Source organism: Bombina bombina, chromosome 3 (assembly GCF_027579735.1).
Source record: "Bombina bombina isolate aBomBom1 chromosome 3, aBomBom1.pri, whole genome shotgun sequence".
In the NCBI taxonomy this organism is placed as follows: Eukaryota; Metazoa; Chordata; class Amphibia; order Anura; family Bombinatoridae; genus Bombina; species Bombina bombina.
This window is the reverse complement of record NC_069501.1, coordinates 642137505-642153351: the sequence shown is the minus strand read 5'-3', so window position 1 is coordinate 642153351 and position 15847 is coordinate 642137505. Positions and strand designations below refer to the sequence as shown.

Below are 15847 nucleotides of genomic sequence, written 5' to 3'. Positions count from 1 at the left end.
GTTTTAGATTCTACTGGAGATTTTATTGAAATAAATGTATTTACCATCCTTGATGCCGTTTTTTCAGATCATCTGCGGAATCTTTATTTTTGTTTTAATCTATTTACCTTTCTTTCAGTAGACGTTAAACAGTAAATAAATGCATATTACTTGTTTAAATACTGAAGAAATATGTTTAAACTTTTAGTTTCTATAACATAACTCAGTTAAAAAAAAATCTGCAGATGACACAAATAACAAAAAGTTGTGCAATTAATGTCGGGGCGCAATGTTAAAGGGATATGAAGGCCAACATTTTTCTTTCATTTTAGAGCATACAATTTACAACTCTCTAATTTAACAACTCTCTAATTTACTTCTATTATCAAACCTGCTTTTTTCTGTTGGTGTCCTTTTTTTTTCCCCAAGTAGTGCATTGCTGATCCTGAGCATACCTAGGTATTTTTTTTTTACCAAAGGATACCAAGAGAACAAAACAAATATGATAAAAGAAGTAACGTGAAACGTATAAAATTGCATGATCTATTTGAACATTTTGACTTTACTGTCCTTTTAAAAGTCCCTTAAACATTGCTTTATTTCACACTTTAATTAATTTTGCAATAAATTTGTCTCAGTCTCTGTTTTTCTCAGCAGAAGAGATTAGAAAGCGGAAACCTAGGTATCAACATGGTGGCACCCGTTACATAATTTGCTCATGTGTTATAAATGTTAAGAAATGTTAACAGAAAATTGTAATAATGAACTTTTAATTATTAACAGAAAGTATAATATAGTAAACCTGCCACATCTATGTTGATGTGCGTCTGTCCTCTGGATTACTGTGTGGCTTTAATACAAATAGCAATAAAGTGATAGTAAGTACTGTGGATTTGAAGCAGTGAATATAAATCGATGCAGTGATCTGATATAATGCTTACCTGTCATTGCTGTTCGCCTGTATCAAAGGATGTTTTTTCAGTATTGAGAAGCTGTACCTCACAAACTATTGATGCCAGGGCATTTACATGTGATTTAGTGCTAAGTTCAATGCTTTATAATGTTTTCTTTTGATAGTTTTGTAACTTTTTGGGCACTTTGATGTCAGAACTCGCTGTATGATTTCAGTGTATAGAAATTACATTAATGGGACAGTATAGTCAAATTTATACTTTAGATAGGGCATGCAATTTAAAACAACTTTCCAATTTACTTTTATCATCAAATTTGCTTTGTTCTCTTGGTATTCTTTGTTGAAATCTAAACATAGGTAGGCTCATATGCTAATTTCTAAGTTCTTGAAGGGCGCCTCTTATCTCAATACGTTTTGACAGTTTTTCATAGCTAGACAGCCCTAGTTCATGTGTGCCATATAGATAACATTGTTCTCACTCCTGTTGAGTCAGCACTGATTGGCTAAAATGCAAGTCTGTCAAAAGAACTGAAATAAGGGGGCAGACTGCAGAGGCTTAGATGCAAGGTAATCACAGAGATAAAAAGTATATTAATATAACTATGCTGGTTATAGTTAGTAACTTTAGTATTTTTTAATTTAGGTAATTTGGGTTAATTTAGGGGGTGTTAGGTGGGGGGGGCTTAGTAATTTAATTATTTATTTGCGTTGTGGGGGATGGAGTTTTAGGGGTTAATAGTTTTAATAGGGACTTTGCAATGTGGGTTAATGGCGGATTAAGAGTTAATACATTGTGATGTTGGGGTTGGCGGATTTAGGGGTTAATAATTTAATTATTACTTGCGATGCCTGTTTGATGGCGGATATAGGGGTAAATAATTTAATTATTACTTGCAATGTGGGTTTGATAGCGTATATAGGGGTTAATAATTTAATTATTACTTGCAATGTGGGTTTGATGGCGGATATAGGGGTTAATAATTTAATTATTACTTGCGATGTGGGTTTGATGGCGGATATAGGGGTTAATAGTTTAATTAGGCATATTGCACTGTGGGGGGTTGTCGCTTTCGGGGTTAATACTTTTATTAGTTCCGTTGTGGGTTTGATGGCAGATATAGGGGTTTTATTTTTTTGGGTTTATATTTGGGAGGCGTGTTAGACTTTTACGGGAGATTTGATATATATTTTATTTTTCTTAGGCGCTTGCAGTTTCTAAAGTGCCATAAGTCACTAGCGACTCCAGAAATTTGTATTTACACACATTTCTCGACATCGCTAGTTTCTCCAACTTACGGCACTTTATGAACTGCCGGCACCCTATATGTAATACCCCGATGTACGAGGTGAAATTACTGGCGGCGCGGGTTTCAGCGCCTGCGCTGAAGCCTGTGCCGTATATGTAATCTCGCCCATAGTTTTAGTCAGTTCCAGACAAGTGATGCACTACTGGGACCTGGCTGAATATATCCCCTAAACCAATGGCAAAAGGCATATATGCTTAACTTACAATCACCAGCAGTGCATCTCTGCTTCTCAGCCTACTTCAGGTATGCTTTTCAACAAAAGATACCAATTGAACAATATGAATCATGAAAGTTTAATTTTGACTTTCATATTCCTTTAAACACTGACTTTTTATGGCTTCCTAAGATGAACAGAATTTCATTCTTGCAAAACTATCTTAATGTCTTCAGTGAACCTGAAGTAAGCCCCCACTTTATATGTTTTCTTGAGTACAGCCTTTGTAGTTTCTACTTGAGGTGTTTCTGCCAGAATTCTTATGTAACTTACAGTTTATCTTCATGTATTGTTCAAATATAACTGAAGCCTTTTTTATTCTTAAAACACGATGGAGCAAACAATATTAACCTATCAATCTGACACGTCTATTTTAGACTTATTTGCACAGAGCAATCTTACACATCTGATGCCTTTAGGAAAAAGGAACTCCTGCACTCTCACATTAAACTCTGTTGTATCTTAAACTAGTTTTAAATCCTAGCGTTTGTCAAACGCTAGGATTTATCATTGGAATAAGTAAAGGGGATTTTCAGCCATGAAGTATAAAATATTTCATGCGGAAAGTTCCTTTATTTGTTGGAAGCGTTCGCCGCACTGAGCTGCTCAGGCAGCCCACGGCAGAACGCTATTTGCGGTGAGGTGACATTTCCACCTCTTAGCAAATAGCAGTGTGTTCCAACTGGCACCAAGCCGGATAGCCCGCACGGCTATTGGCTAAGAGGTGGAAACGTCACCTCTCAGCAAAATAGCATTCTGCCGTGGACTGCCTGAGCAGCTCAGTGCGGCGAACGCTTCCAACAAATAAAGGAGCTTTCAGCATGAAATATTTTATACTTCATGACTGAAAGTCCCCTTTATTTTACCCAACGGTAAATCCTAGCGTTTCACAAACACTAGGATTTACCATCACTTTAAGAAAGCAATATCTGTGAGCATACCCTGATTAGTTCTATTTAGCAGCCAAGTTTATGTTGCTCAAGATGTAAGAAAATAATAATAGATACAAATTTACATCACTTGACAACCAGGCAGAATTTCCTCTAACTGATAGTGTCTCTAGACTGACCCTGCTCTATAGTAGAATGTAATATATTTTTTATTTTGAATTGGTGTCTTAGAAAAAATATATCCACCTAATTTAACACTTGCTTTTTTATATAGATATTTTTGTATTATCTTTATATCTTCGCATATGTTTTTTTTAAACATTTTTTCTTTCTTTGCCAAAAGCATAAAGTTAACCGTTGACAGGCCCAATTAATGTTGGTGTTTTTAACAGGTCAGTGGAGAAGCTCAGGAATTGTTCTCTGCTCGACATGGTCCAGTACGAACAGCACGCATCTTACCATCTCCTCAGATTGGTAAATATTACACTAATTATTATATAGTTTTTATGTTTAAACTAGAATTCTTTATTTCTGTTATTTTAGATGCCCTTAAATATTAGCTTTTCCTTTCTGGAGAAACTTAGCATTATATTGTTGTAAGACATTTTTAGATAATTGAAAAAAAATAAAAAATACATGTACAGTATGATGTGTGTATATTGTTACAGAGCTCAAGGGATAATTATTGTGTGTAATGGAGTATATGTTCCCCACACATTATGCAATATTCTTGTTGGTATTGAAAATGTACTATTCAATTGTGGATTTTAGACCAGTTATCCACTCCACAGTTTGGATGTGCTAGAACGCTGCAGGTGAATAATCCAGTTCAGGTTTTCAACCAAAAAATATATATCCCTAACGAAGTGCCTTATGGCATGAAACGCGTAGGTTATTGTTTGTAAACCTGTGCGGCCCCGTATGTCTCTACACAATTTACAATAAACTTCGGCATTGATTTTCTTCATATGTGGATCTATCTTTTGATGTTAATATGTGTATATACACATATTAACACATAAATATATATGTATATAGGCATATATATTTACTGGGAACACACAGTTCCCATAGACCGCAATGTAAAGGCACTTTACGGTCCTGTCTTTTTTCTACCACACTCCCACCCACTTTACCACCAAAATACTGCCTAGTGCAGTAGTTTTCTTAAAAAATAAAAGTGCTGTTATCTTAATTTCTTTCATGTAATTAGCAAGAGTCCATGAGCTAGTGACGTATGGGATATACATTCCTACCAGGAGGGGCAAAGTTTCCCAAAACTCAAAATGCCTACAAATACACCCCTCACCACACCCACAAATCAGTTTTTACAAACTTTGCCTCCTATGGAGGTGGTGAAGTAAGTTTGTGCTAGATTCTACGTTGATATGCGCTCCGCAGCAGGTTGGAGCCCGGTTTTCCTCTCAGCGTACAGTGAATGTCAGAGGGATGTGAGGAGAGTATTGCCTATTTGAATTCAATGATCTCCTTCTACGGGGTCTATTTCATAGGTTCTCTGTTATCGGTCGTAGAGATTCATCTCTTACCTCCCTTTTCAGATCGACGATATACTCTTATATATATACCATTACCTCTGCTGATTTTCGTTTCAGTACTGGTTTGGCTTTCTACAACATGTAGATGAGTGTCCTGGGGTAAGTAAGTCTTATTTTCTGTGACACTCTAAGCTATGGTTGGGCACTTTTTTATAAAGTTCTAAATATATGTATTCAAACATTTATTTGCCTTGACTCAGGATGTTCAACATTCCTTATTTTCAGACAGTCAGTTTCATATTTGGGATATTGCATTTGAATCAATCATTTTTTTTCTCTTACCTTAAAATTTGACTTTTCCCTGTGGGCTGTTAGGCTCGCGAGGGCTGAAAATGCTTCATTTTATTGCGTCATTCTTGGCGCGGACTTTTTTGGCGCAAACATTTTTTCTGTTTCCGGCGTCATACGTGTTGCCGGAAGTTGCGTCCTTTTTGACGTTCTTTTGCGCCAAAAGTGTCGGCGTTCCGGATGTGGCGTCATTTTTGGCGCCAAATAATGTGGGCGTCTTATTTGGCGCTAAAAAAATATGGGCGTCATTTTTGTCTCCACATTATTTAAGTCTCATTATTTATTGCTTCTGGCTGCTAGAAGCTTGTTCACTGGTATTTTTTCCCATTCCTGAAACTGTCATTTAAGGAATTTGATTAATTTTGCTTTATATGTTGTTTTTTCTATTACATATTGCAAGATGTCCCACGTTGCAACTGAGTCAGAAGATACTTCTGGAAAATCGCTGCCTGGTGCTGGAGCTACCAAAGCTAAGTGTATCTGTTGTAAATTTTTGGTAGCTGTTCCTCCAGCTGTTGTTTGTATTAAATGTCATGACAAACTTGTTAATGCAGATAATATTTCCTTTAGTAAAGTTCCATTACCTGTTGCTGTTCCGTCAACATCTAATACTCAGAGTGTTCCTGATAACATAAGAGATTTTGTTTCTAAATCCATTAAGAAGGCTATGTCTGTTATTCCTCCTTCTAGTAAACATAAAAAGTCTTTTAAAACTTCTCATTGTTCAGATGAATTTTTAAATGAACATCATCATTCTGATTCTGATAGTGGTTCTTCTGGTTCAGGGGATTCTGTCTCAGAGGTTGATGCTGATAAATCTTCATATTTATTTAAAATGGAATTTATTCGTTCTTTACTTAAAGAAGTCCTAATTGCATTAGAAATTGAGGATTCTGGCTAAATTCTTTAAGAAATGGGAGAAATACATAATGTCTCTTCCGTTGGAAATACAGAGGCAGGCTTTATCCTTCTGTAAAGCCTCCATCTGGCTGAAACAACAGATAGAACAAGGAAGATTCCCGAGAGCTTGGTCTCCTTAGGATGGATATCATGGTCATCCCCTTTACCCTTTTTGTTGGTACGGGGTTCTCCCTTTTTTTTTTTTTTTTTTTTCTTTTCCTCTCCCATTCCCTCTCCCATTCCCTCTCCCATTCCCTCCTGTTTCTCTGGTATATTTAAACTTCTTGGAGAGATAGAAACAAGATAGTAACCAACAAGGATTAAAATAAAATAATAAATCCCTACAGATAGGCAGTAGGGTTTTTTTCTCATGCACAAATACTATAATTTAGGAATAGGGATATTGGAACATTACCTACATTTCTTCTATGTCTCTCAAAGAAAGAGAGAAAAGAGAAGAAAAGAGAGGTTAGAAAAAGTGTTAAGCTCAAGGGGCTAGTGTAGCACTACACATTCTTCTAATAGTATGTACACCTTAACGATCTGAAAGAGGAAAATGTTATATAATTCAATTCACATAGAGTGTTGGAGGATAGAGCAGGAAAAATGGAATGTTTGCCATGTTCGTTTCTTGTGCTTTTTTGTTTGTTTTTTTTTTCTTCTCATGCAAAAATTAGCTACTAGTTGGCTGAGAGCAGATCAGCTATATAATATAGAGTTTGAAAATGTAAAGATTGTTTGTCTTTATTAGTGCAATTTATGATATAACCATATTTTATTTTTACAGCAGTTTAATTTTAATTATGAGACAATGCAATGAATATAATTGTATATGCTACATTGATGTGTTGATTTTGTCTGATGTGTAAAAAACCAATAAAAAATATAAAAAAATAAAAAAAAAAAGAAATTGAGGATTCTGGTCCTCTTGATACTAAATCTAAACGTTTAGATAAAGTTTTTAAATCTCCTGTAGTTATTCCAGAAGTTTTTCCTGTTCCTGGTGCTATTTCTGAAGTAATTTCCAGGGAATGGAATAATTTGGGTAATTCATTTACTCCTTCTAAACGTTTTAAGCAATTATATCCTGTGCCATCTGACAGATTAGAGTTTTGGGACAAAATCCCTAAGGTTGATGGGGCTGTCTCTACTCTTGCTAAGCGTACTACTATTCCTACGGCAGATGGTACTTCCTTTAAGGATCCTTTAGATAGGAAAATTGAATCCTTTCTAAGAAAAGCTTATTTGTGTTCAGGTAATCTTCTTAGACCTGCTATATCTTTAGCGGATGTTGCTGCAGCTTCAACTTTTTGGTTGGAAGCTTTAGCGCAACAAGTTACAGATCATAATTCTCATAGCATTATTATTCTGCTTCAACATGCTAATAATTTTATTTATGATGCCATCTTTGATATCATTAGAGTTGATGTCAGGTATATGTCTCTAGCTATTTTAGCTAGCAGAGCTTTATGGCTTAAAACTTGGAATGCTGATATGTCTTCTAAGTCTACTCTGCTTTCCCTTTCTTTCCAGGGTAATAAATTATTTGGTTCTCAGTTGGATTCTATTATCTCAACTGTTACTGGAGGGAAAGGAACTTTTTTACCTCAGGATAAAAAGTCTAAAGGTAAATTCAGGTCTAATAATCGTTTTCGTTCCTTTCGTCACAACAAAGAACAAAAGCCTGATCCCTCATCCTCAGGAGCGGTATCCGTTTGGAAACCATCTCCAGTCTGGAATAAATCCAAGCCTTTTAGAAAATCAAAGCCAGCTCCTAAGTCCACATGAAGGTGCGGCCCTCATTCCAGCTCAGCTGGTAGGGGGCAGATTACGTTTTTTCAAAGAAATTTGGATCAATTCCGTTCACAATCTTTGGATTCAGAACATTGTTTCAGAAGGGTACAGAATTGGTTTCAAGATAAGACCTCCTGCAAAGAGATTTTTTCTTTCCGTGTCCCAGTAAATCCAGCGAAGGCTCAAGCATTTCTGAAATGTGTTTCAGATCTAGAGTTGGCTGGAGTAATTATGCCAGTTCCAGTTCTGGAACAGGGGCTGGGGTTCTATTCAAATCTCTTCATTGTACCAAAGAAGGAGAATTCCTTCAGACCAGTTCTGGATCTAAAAATATTGAATCGTTATGTAAGGATACCAACATTCAAAATGGTAACTGTAAGGACTATCCTGCCTTTTGTTCAGCAAGGGCATTATATGTCTACAATAGATTTACAGGATGCATATCTGCATATTCCGATTCATCCAGATCACTATCAGTTTCTGAGATTCTCTTTCCTAGACAAGCATTACCAGTTTGTGGCTCTGCCGTTTGGCCTAGCAACAGCTCCAAGAATTTTTACAAAGGTTCTTGGTGCCCTTCTGTCTGTAATCAGAGAACAGGGTATTGTGGTATTTCCTTATTTGGACGATATCTTGGTACTTGCTCAGTCTTCACATTTAGCAGAATCTCATACGAATCGACTTGTGTTGTTTCTTCAAGATCATGGTTGGAGGATCAATTTACTAAAAAGTTCATTGATTCCTCAGACAAGGGTAACCTTTTTGGGTTTCCAGATAGATTCAGTGTCCATGACTCTATCTTTGACAGACAAGAGACGTCTAAAATTGATATCAGCTTGTCGAAACCTTCAGTCACAATCATTCCCTTCGGTAGCCTTATGCATGGAAATTCTAAGTCTTATGACTGCTGCATCGGACGCGATCCCCTTTGCTCGTTTTCACATGCGACCTCTTCAGCTCTGTATGCTGAACCAATGGTGCAGGGATTACACAAAGATATCTCAATTAATATCTTTAAAACCGATTGTACGACACTTTCTGACGTGGTGGTCAGATCACCATCGTTTAGTTCAGGGGGCTTCTTTTGTTCTTCCGACCTGGACTGTAATTTCAACAGATGCAAGTCTTACAGGTTGGGGAGCTGTGTGGGGGTCTCTGACGGCACAAGGGGTTTGGGAATCTCAGGAGGTGAGATTACCGATCAATATTTTGGAACTCCGTGCAATTTTCTGAGCTCTTCAGTCTTGGCCTCTTCTAAAGAGAGAATCGTTCATTTGTTTTCAGACAGACAATGTCACATCTGTGGCATACATCAATCATCAAGGAGGGAAAGAAGTATGTCGAATTCTGGTTTGGGCGGAATCCAGCTCCTGTCTAGTTTCTGCGCTTCATATCCCAGGTATAGACAATTGGGAAGCGGATTATCTCAGTCGCCAAACGTTGCATCCAGGAGAATGGTCTCTTCACCCAGAGGTATTTCTTCAGATTGTTCAAATGTGGGGACTTCCAGAAATAGATCTGATGGCCTCTCATCTAAACAAGAAACTTCCCAGGTATCTGTCCAGATCCAGGGATCCTCAAGCGGAAGCAGTGGATGCATTGTCACTTCCTTGGAAGTATCATCCTACCTATATCTTTCCGCCTCTAGTTCTTCTTCCAAGAGTGATCTCCAAGATTCTGAAGGAATGCTCGTTTGTTCTGCTGGTAGCTCCAGCATGGCCTCACAGGTTTTGGTATGCGGATCTTGTCCGGATGGCCTCTTGCCAACCGTGGACTCTTCCGTTAAGACCAGACCTTCTGTCGCAAGGTCCTTTTTTCCATCAGGATCTCAAATCCTTAAATTTAAAGGTATGGAGATTGAACGCTTGATTCTTAGTCAAAGAGGTTTCTCTGACTCTGTGATTAATACTATGTTACAGGCTCGTAAATCTGTATCTAGGGATATATATTATAGAGTCTGGAAGACTTATATTTCTTGGTGTCTTTCTCATCATTTTTCTTGGCATTCTTTTAGAATTCCGAGAATTTTACAGTTTCTTCAGGATGGTTTAGATAAAGGTTTGTCTGCAAGTTCCTTGAAAGGACAAATCTCTGCTCTTTCTGTTCTTTTTCACAGAAAGATTGCTATTCTTCCTAATATTCATTGTTTTGTACAAGCTTTGGTTCGTATAAAACCTGTTATTAAGTCAATTTCTCCTCCTTGGAGTTTGAATTTGGTTCTGGGGGCTCTTCAAGCTCCTCCGTTTGAACCTATGCATTCATTGGACATTAAATTACTTTCTTGGAAAGTTTTGTTCCTTTTGGCCATCTCTTCTGCCAGAAGAGTTTCTGAATTATCTGCTCTTTCTTGTGAATCTCCTTTTCTGATTTTTCACCAGGATAAGGCGGTGTTGCGAACTTCTTTTGAATTTTTACCTAAGGTTGTGAATTCCAACAACATTAGTAGAGAAATTGTGGTTCCTTCATTATGTCCTAATCCTAAGAATTCTAAGGAGAAATCATTGCATTCTTTGGATGTAGTTAGAGCTTTGAAATATTATGTTGAAGCTACTAAGACTTTCCGAAAGACTTCTAGTCTATTTGTTATCTTTTCCGGTTCTAGGAAAGGTCAGAAGGCCTCTGCCATTTCTTTGGCATCTTGGTTGAAATCTTTAATTCATCATGCTTATGTCGAGTCGGGTAAAACTCCGCCTCAAAGGATTACAGCTCATTCTACTAGGTCAGTTTCTACTTCCTGGGCGTTTAGGAATGAAGCTTCGGTTGATCAGATTTGCAAAGCAGCAACTTGGTCTTCTTTGCATACTTTTACTAAATTCTACCATTTTGATGTGTTTTCTTCTTCTGAAGCTGTTTTTGGTAGAAAAGTACTTCAGGCAGCTGTTTCAGTTTGAATCTTCTGCTTATATTTTCAGTTTTTTTCATTATAAAATTTAAATTATTTTGGGTGTGGATTATTTTTCAGCGGAATTGGCTGTCTTTATTTTATCCCTCCCTCTCTAGTGACTCTTGCGTGGAAAGATCCACATCTTGGGTAGTCATTATCCCATACGTCACTAGCTCATGGACTCTTGCTAATTACATGAAAGAAAACATAATTTATGTAAGAACTTACCTGATAAATTCATTTCTTTAATATTAGCAAGAGTCCATGAGGCCCACCCTTTTTGTGGTGGTTATGATTTTTTTGTATAAAGCACAATTATTCCAATTCCTTATTTTTTATGCTTTCGCACTTTTTTCTTATCACCCCACTTCTTGGCTATTTGTTAAACTGATTTGTGGGTGTGGTGAGGGGTGTATTTGTAGGCATTTTGAGGTTTGGGAAACTTTGCCCCTCCTGGTAGGAATGTATATCCCATACGTCACTAGCTCATGGACTCTTGCTAATATGAAAGAAATGAATTTATCAGGTAAGTTCTTACATAAATTATGTTTTTTTTAACAAAATACACTAGACTGTAATTTGGGGGCATTTTGGGCACATTTATAAAATTAACCAGAGATCTGATCTCTGGTTAATTTTATAAGCGCTAATTGCTACCGCGAGCCCGCGGTAGCAATTAGCAGCCACATGTAATGGCTGATTAATTATTGTGTCTGTTAATTTAGCGCTCCACTTGTAATCTAGTCTTAAAGGTTCTAAGGCTTATCAGTTGTTCTGTTTTTTAATTTTGTAGTTAGTGTTGAACAGCCACCCATCTTCAGTTAGGACTATTTTGGAGCAAGGATTTGTTTTCTTTTGGTTATGTTAAAAGTTTATTCCTGCAAAATTGTCTGTAAATAAATGGTCTTTTCCACCTAAACCAGTGTGTGGATTACTACTTTTCTGCTGTAAAAGTCTGTGTTTTAAATCTGATCCTGGGACAAAATCCCAAACAGAGGGATATTTTTGTCACATTGGGTGTAGTATCTGGCGGCACATGGATAAGTCTATTAAGCAGTGATGAGACAATTTGCAAAAATAGAAGACGTTATTAAAGCTCTGGTCCAATCTGTAGCAATGCAGCAAGAGACAAAGTGAATGCTGAGACCAATGATACACAATAAGGTAACATTGCAGCTTTGCAAAAGAACTGGAGCTAAGTCAAAAAGATAATACAGATGTCCTGATTAAGCTGAGAGAGGAGCAGTAAAGTGCCACTTATTCTATGCATCAGGAAATACAAAACCTGTCCAAGAGGCTGACCGTGAGTGCTGCAGGAGCACCATAAAGTTCCGGAGTGCTTGGTATGAGTAATTACCTGCAGAAGATGGTGGCTACAGATGATTTAAGGGCTTACCCGTTGGCATACTATGCTTTGGATCTAGAGCAATCTAAGGACTTTAAAAAGGCATTTGCAGTTCATGCTCAGAGGTTTTACATCTGGAATTACAACAAAGATAAAACTGTTAGGTTTCATATCTTTGACTTAATACATCTGTTTAGAAAGTGTCTAAAACCAGAGACCAATTTATCCAATGTTATTGTAGAGCAACTGGTAATAGATTGATTCCTGAGGAGCTCACCAGTACCCTTTGCTGGTGGGTGATTTTGGTTGAACAGTTGATCAGTTTGTTGAAAGATATGTGGCAGCAGAAGATATGTTGCAGTTCCCTATCCAAGAAAGAACCTGAAGACCCAGAGCCCTATTAAATCTGGTAAGACTGTTCCAGGGAAGAGGGTATTTGGTGATAAACAGTAGAGTCTATATAGACATTTCTTGGAGAGACAAACAGTTTGTGAGGTTGGGTGAGCTTACAAGTGACTATGTCTGCTATAAAATGCTTTGTTGAATATAATCTTGGTCTGTATGTGTACTTGGTGTATTGTGACTATAGAAGGGAAATTGATGCAGGCCCTTCTAGATTCAGGGAGTATGGTTACTCTCTTAGACCAAGCATTGTTTCCTACAATTACCACATAAAATGATAATTGGAAGAGATTTCCCTTGTTTTTTTGGGACTGTCGACCATTGCTGGAAAACCGCCCACTGAACAGAACAGCGCTTTAATGAATTTCCATTTTGTTATATTTTGATTGATGAATTAGTTACTAGTGTAAATAAACTGTTAACTCTTAAAGGCTGTGACACACTGCAAGCGGAGCGGTGCGCAGCATGTAGATGCAGCTGTGCGCGCTCAGTTTGTCCTGCCTTTTCATCTCTGAGCACTCTGCTGCATCAGGTCGCGTAGCTGAGCGCTCAGAGATGAAATAATTGAACTTCAGAAGTGATGCGATGCGGTGCAAAGCAGCTGCTTCGCCTCGCGCCGCATCGCCTGCAGTGTGTCACAGCCATAAGGCTGTGACACACTGCAAGCGGAGCGACGCGCAGCGTGTACATGCGGCTGTGTGCGCTCAGTGTGTCCTGCCTTTTCATCTCTGTGCACTCTGCTGCGTTAGGACGCGTAGCTGAGCGCTCAGAGATGAAATATTTTAACTTCAGAAGCAATGCGACGGATCCGGGTGATAATTATTACTGTAAATTGAAAGAAATGCTAGATGAAGCAAAACTAGTAAATTTGGTAACTGAAAATGAATATAATTTTCTTCTGATCAAGAATTTTAGAACACCCATATTCTACTTCTTGCCGAAGATTCATAAAAACCTTAAAGACCCACCGGGACGCCCGATAATATCGGGCATTGATTCAATTACATCGAATATGTCACAATACATCGACTTTTTCTTACAGAACTATGTGAAGGAACTCCCCTCTTATATTTCAGACTCGGCACATTTCTTAAGAGTCTTAAGAGATATAAGTTGGGAAAAGAATTTCGTACTAGTCACTTGTGACGTAAGCTCCCTTTTTACGAACATAGAACATGATCTAGGAGTTCAGGCTATAGAGCATTTTTTTAAAGAAGACCCAAACATGACAGAAATTCAAAAGTTTTTTTTTATTAAAGTGTATTAAATACATTTTAGGAAATAACTACTTCAAATTTGAAAGTAGTTATTTTCTACAAGTAAAGGGTACGGCTATGGGCACAAGGTTCGCACCCAGTTATGCAAATCTATTCATGGGGATATTTGAAAGGGAGGTCATTGACCAGTCCCCATGGGGCGCGAACCTTGTGCTCTATAGACGTTATATTGACGATTTGTTTTTTATTTGGAGGGGTGACACAGAGCTACTGGATTTATTTATTGATGATTTAAATACCAATAGATTTGGCCTGCAATTCACATATGAGTTCAGTAATCTAAAAATTAACTATTTAGATATAGAGATAGAGATAAATAATGATGAAATGAAAACGAAGACTTTTTTCAAAAAAGTCGACAATAACAATTACGTAGATGCGGCCAGTTGCCATCATATTAAATGGAAAAGAAATATACCGAAAGGCCAGCTAATGAGAGTTAGAAGGAATTGTACGGATGTAAAAGATTTTGAGGAACAATCCGAAGTACTAATACAAAGATTTGGGCAGAAAGGTTATAATACCAATAAAATCCAAGATATAGCGGAGGAAGTAAAAAATATAGATCGTGAAAAATTATTACTTAAAAAAGAAAAACCTCAAAAAGGAAGTTACAAGGAAACAACTGATATACCAGTAATTACAACCTATTCTGCACACTATAAATTATTTCAAAATATAGTCCAAAAACATTGGCATCTTTTATTGAAAGATCCACTAATAGGGCCAAATCTAGGAAGGAATCCAAGATTCATCTATAGGAAGGCAAAGAACTTAAAATCAATGTTAGCCCCCAGTGAGTTTAAAGGTGATATTAAAATGTGTAATAGAGGTTATAAGACCCTCGAAAGAATTGAAGGTTTTTTCCCCTGCCACCAATGTAAGGCGTGCAAGCACAGCACTAAACTTAAACAGGTTAAATCTGAGAAAGATGGAAGGGTTATAAAGATAACCGATATTATAAGATGTACAGATATTAACATCATATACATGCTACAATGTAGCTGTAATCTAAGATACTTCGGACAGACAGGACGAAAACTTAAAAACCGTATACGTGAATATTTACTGGTGATTGAGCATGAGAGAGAAGATACCGTCCTGTATAAACATTTCAAAGAAGTCCATAGGGACAATATAGGAGCTCTTAAATTCTGGGGAATTAAAAAAGTTACGCTTGATGGGAGGAGAGGGAGTCTGACCAAGAAATTATTAAAACAGGAAGCTGAATTTATTTTTAATTTTGGGACACTACACCCTAAAGGTCTCAATAGTGAGATGGATATAAATTCTTTCATTTAACCAAACAATTTTTAATGAATATCAATCTATTCTATCACTATATGATAGATATTAATGACAATGACTATACATTTCCCGCAACCCTGTATTACATAGTGTCCCAAAGGATTTAAATACCTTCCTCATATGTGAAAGTCATGAGTTGGGGTCGAACAAGTTAAGATTAGGGATAATGTAAGTAATTTTTAAACAGTTCCCAGATAAGACATCTTCCGAGATATATAAATTTGGACAGGATATGCTATTAATTTAATAAAATTTCCTCTGAGGAGAGTAAGGTGAGACAACCATCCAAGGAATTAAACAATAAGTTTAAGATCCAGATAAAGTTATGCTAATTATACAGCTAGCACAGTGGATTAGGTGTCCACCGCAGATAGAAAGGTCCAAAGGTTCGCATCCAGTGAGGAAAACTGTATATATATATTTTTTATATTAGGTGAGGACTAGATAAAAGATTAGATTCCCTTATGTATAGACAATAATGAGTAAGCCGTTATAGCTGAATGGTTAAATATTTGGGCTTGAAAGCCCAAGGCCCTGAGTTCGAATCAGGTTAAAACTCTTTATGACTATCATATATATAAAAGATCTTCGTTTTTACTATTAATTTTTTTTATTCTTATTTTTATTTTTATTTTCACTTTTGTATTTGATGAGATCGATATATAATCTATTAGTAATTATTTCCCCCATAGAGAGTAAGGAGTAATAAATGTCTAGAATTACCCTAAAGAAATTATATAATAAAACTATTATCTAGACTGGTTATATCAACTAGCAAGCCAGCTTAGTG

The 15847-nt window shown here is 36.9% G+C and overlaps 1 protein-coding gene across 2 annotated transcripts in view; it reads left to right on the top strand.

Moving 5' to 3' along the window:
* BCAS3 (BCAS3 microtubule associated cell migration factor) overlaps window positions 1-15847 on the top strand; it is a 2220355-nt gene that overhangs the window by 235005 nt on the left and 1969503 nt on the right. For both annotated transcript variants that reach the window (XM_053707348.1, XM_053707349.1), the window contains exon 6: window positions 3696-3777. In XM_053707348.1, the coding sequence (XP_053563323.1) occupies window positions 3696-3777 (82 nt within the window). The remainder of the gene's footprint in view (window positions 1-3695; window positions 3778-15847) is intronic.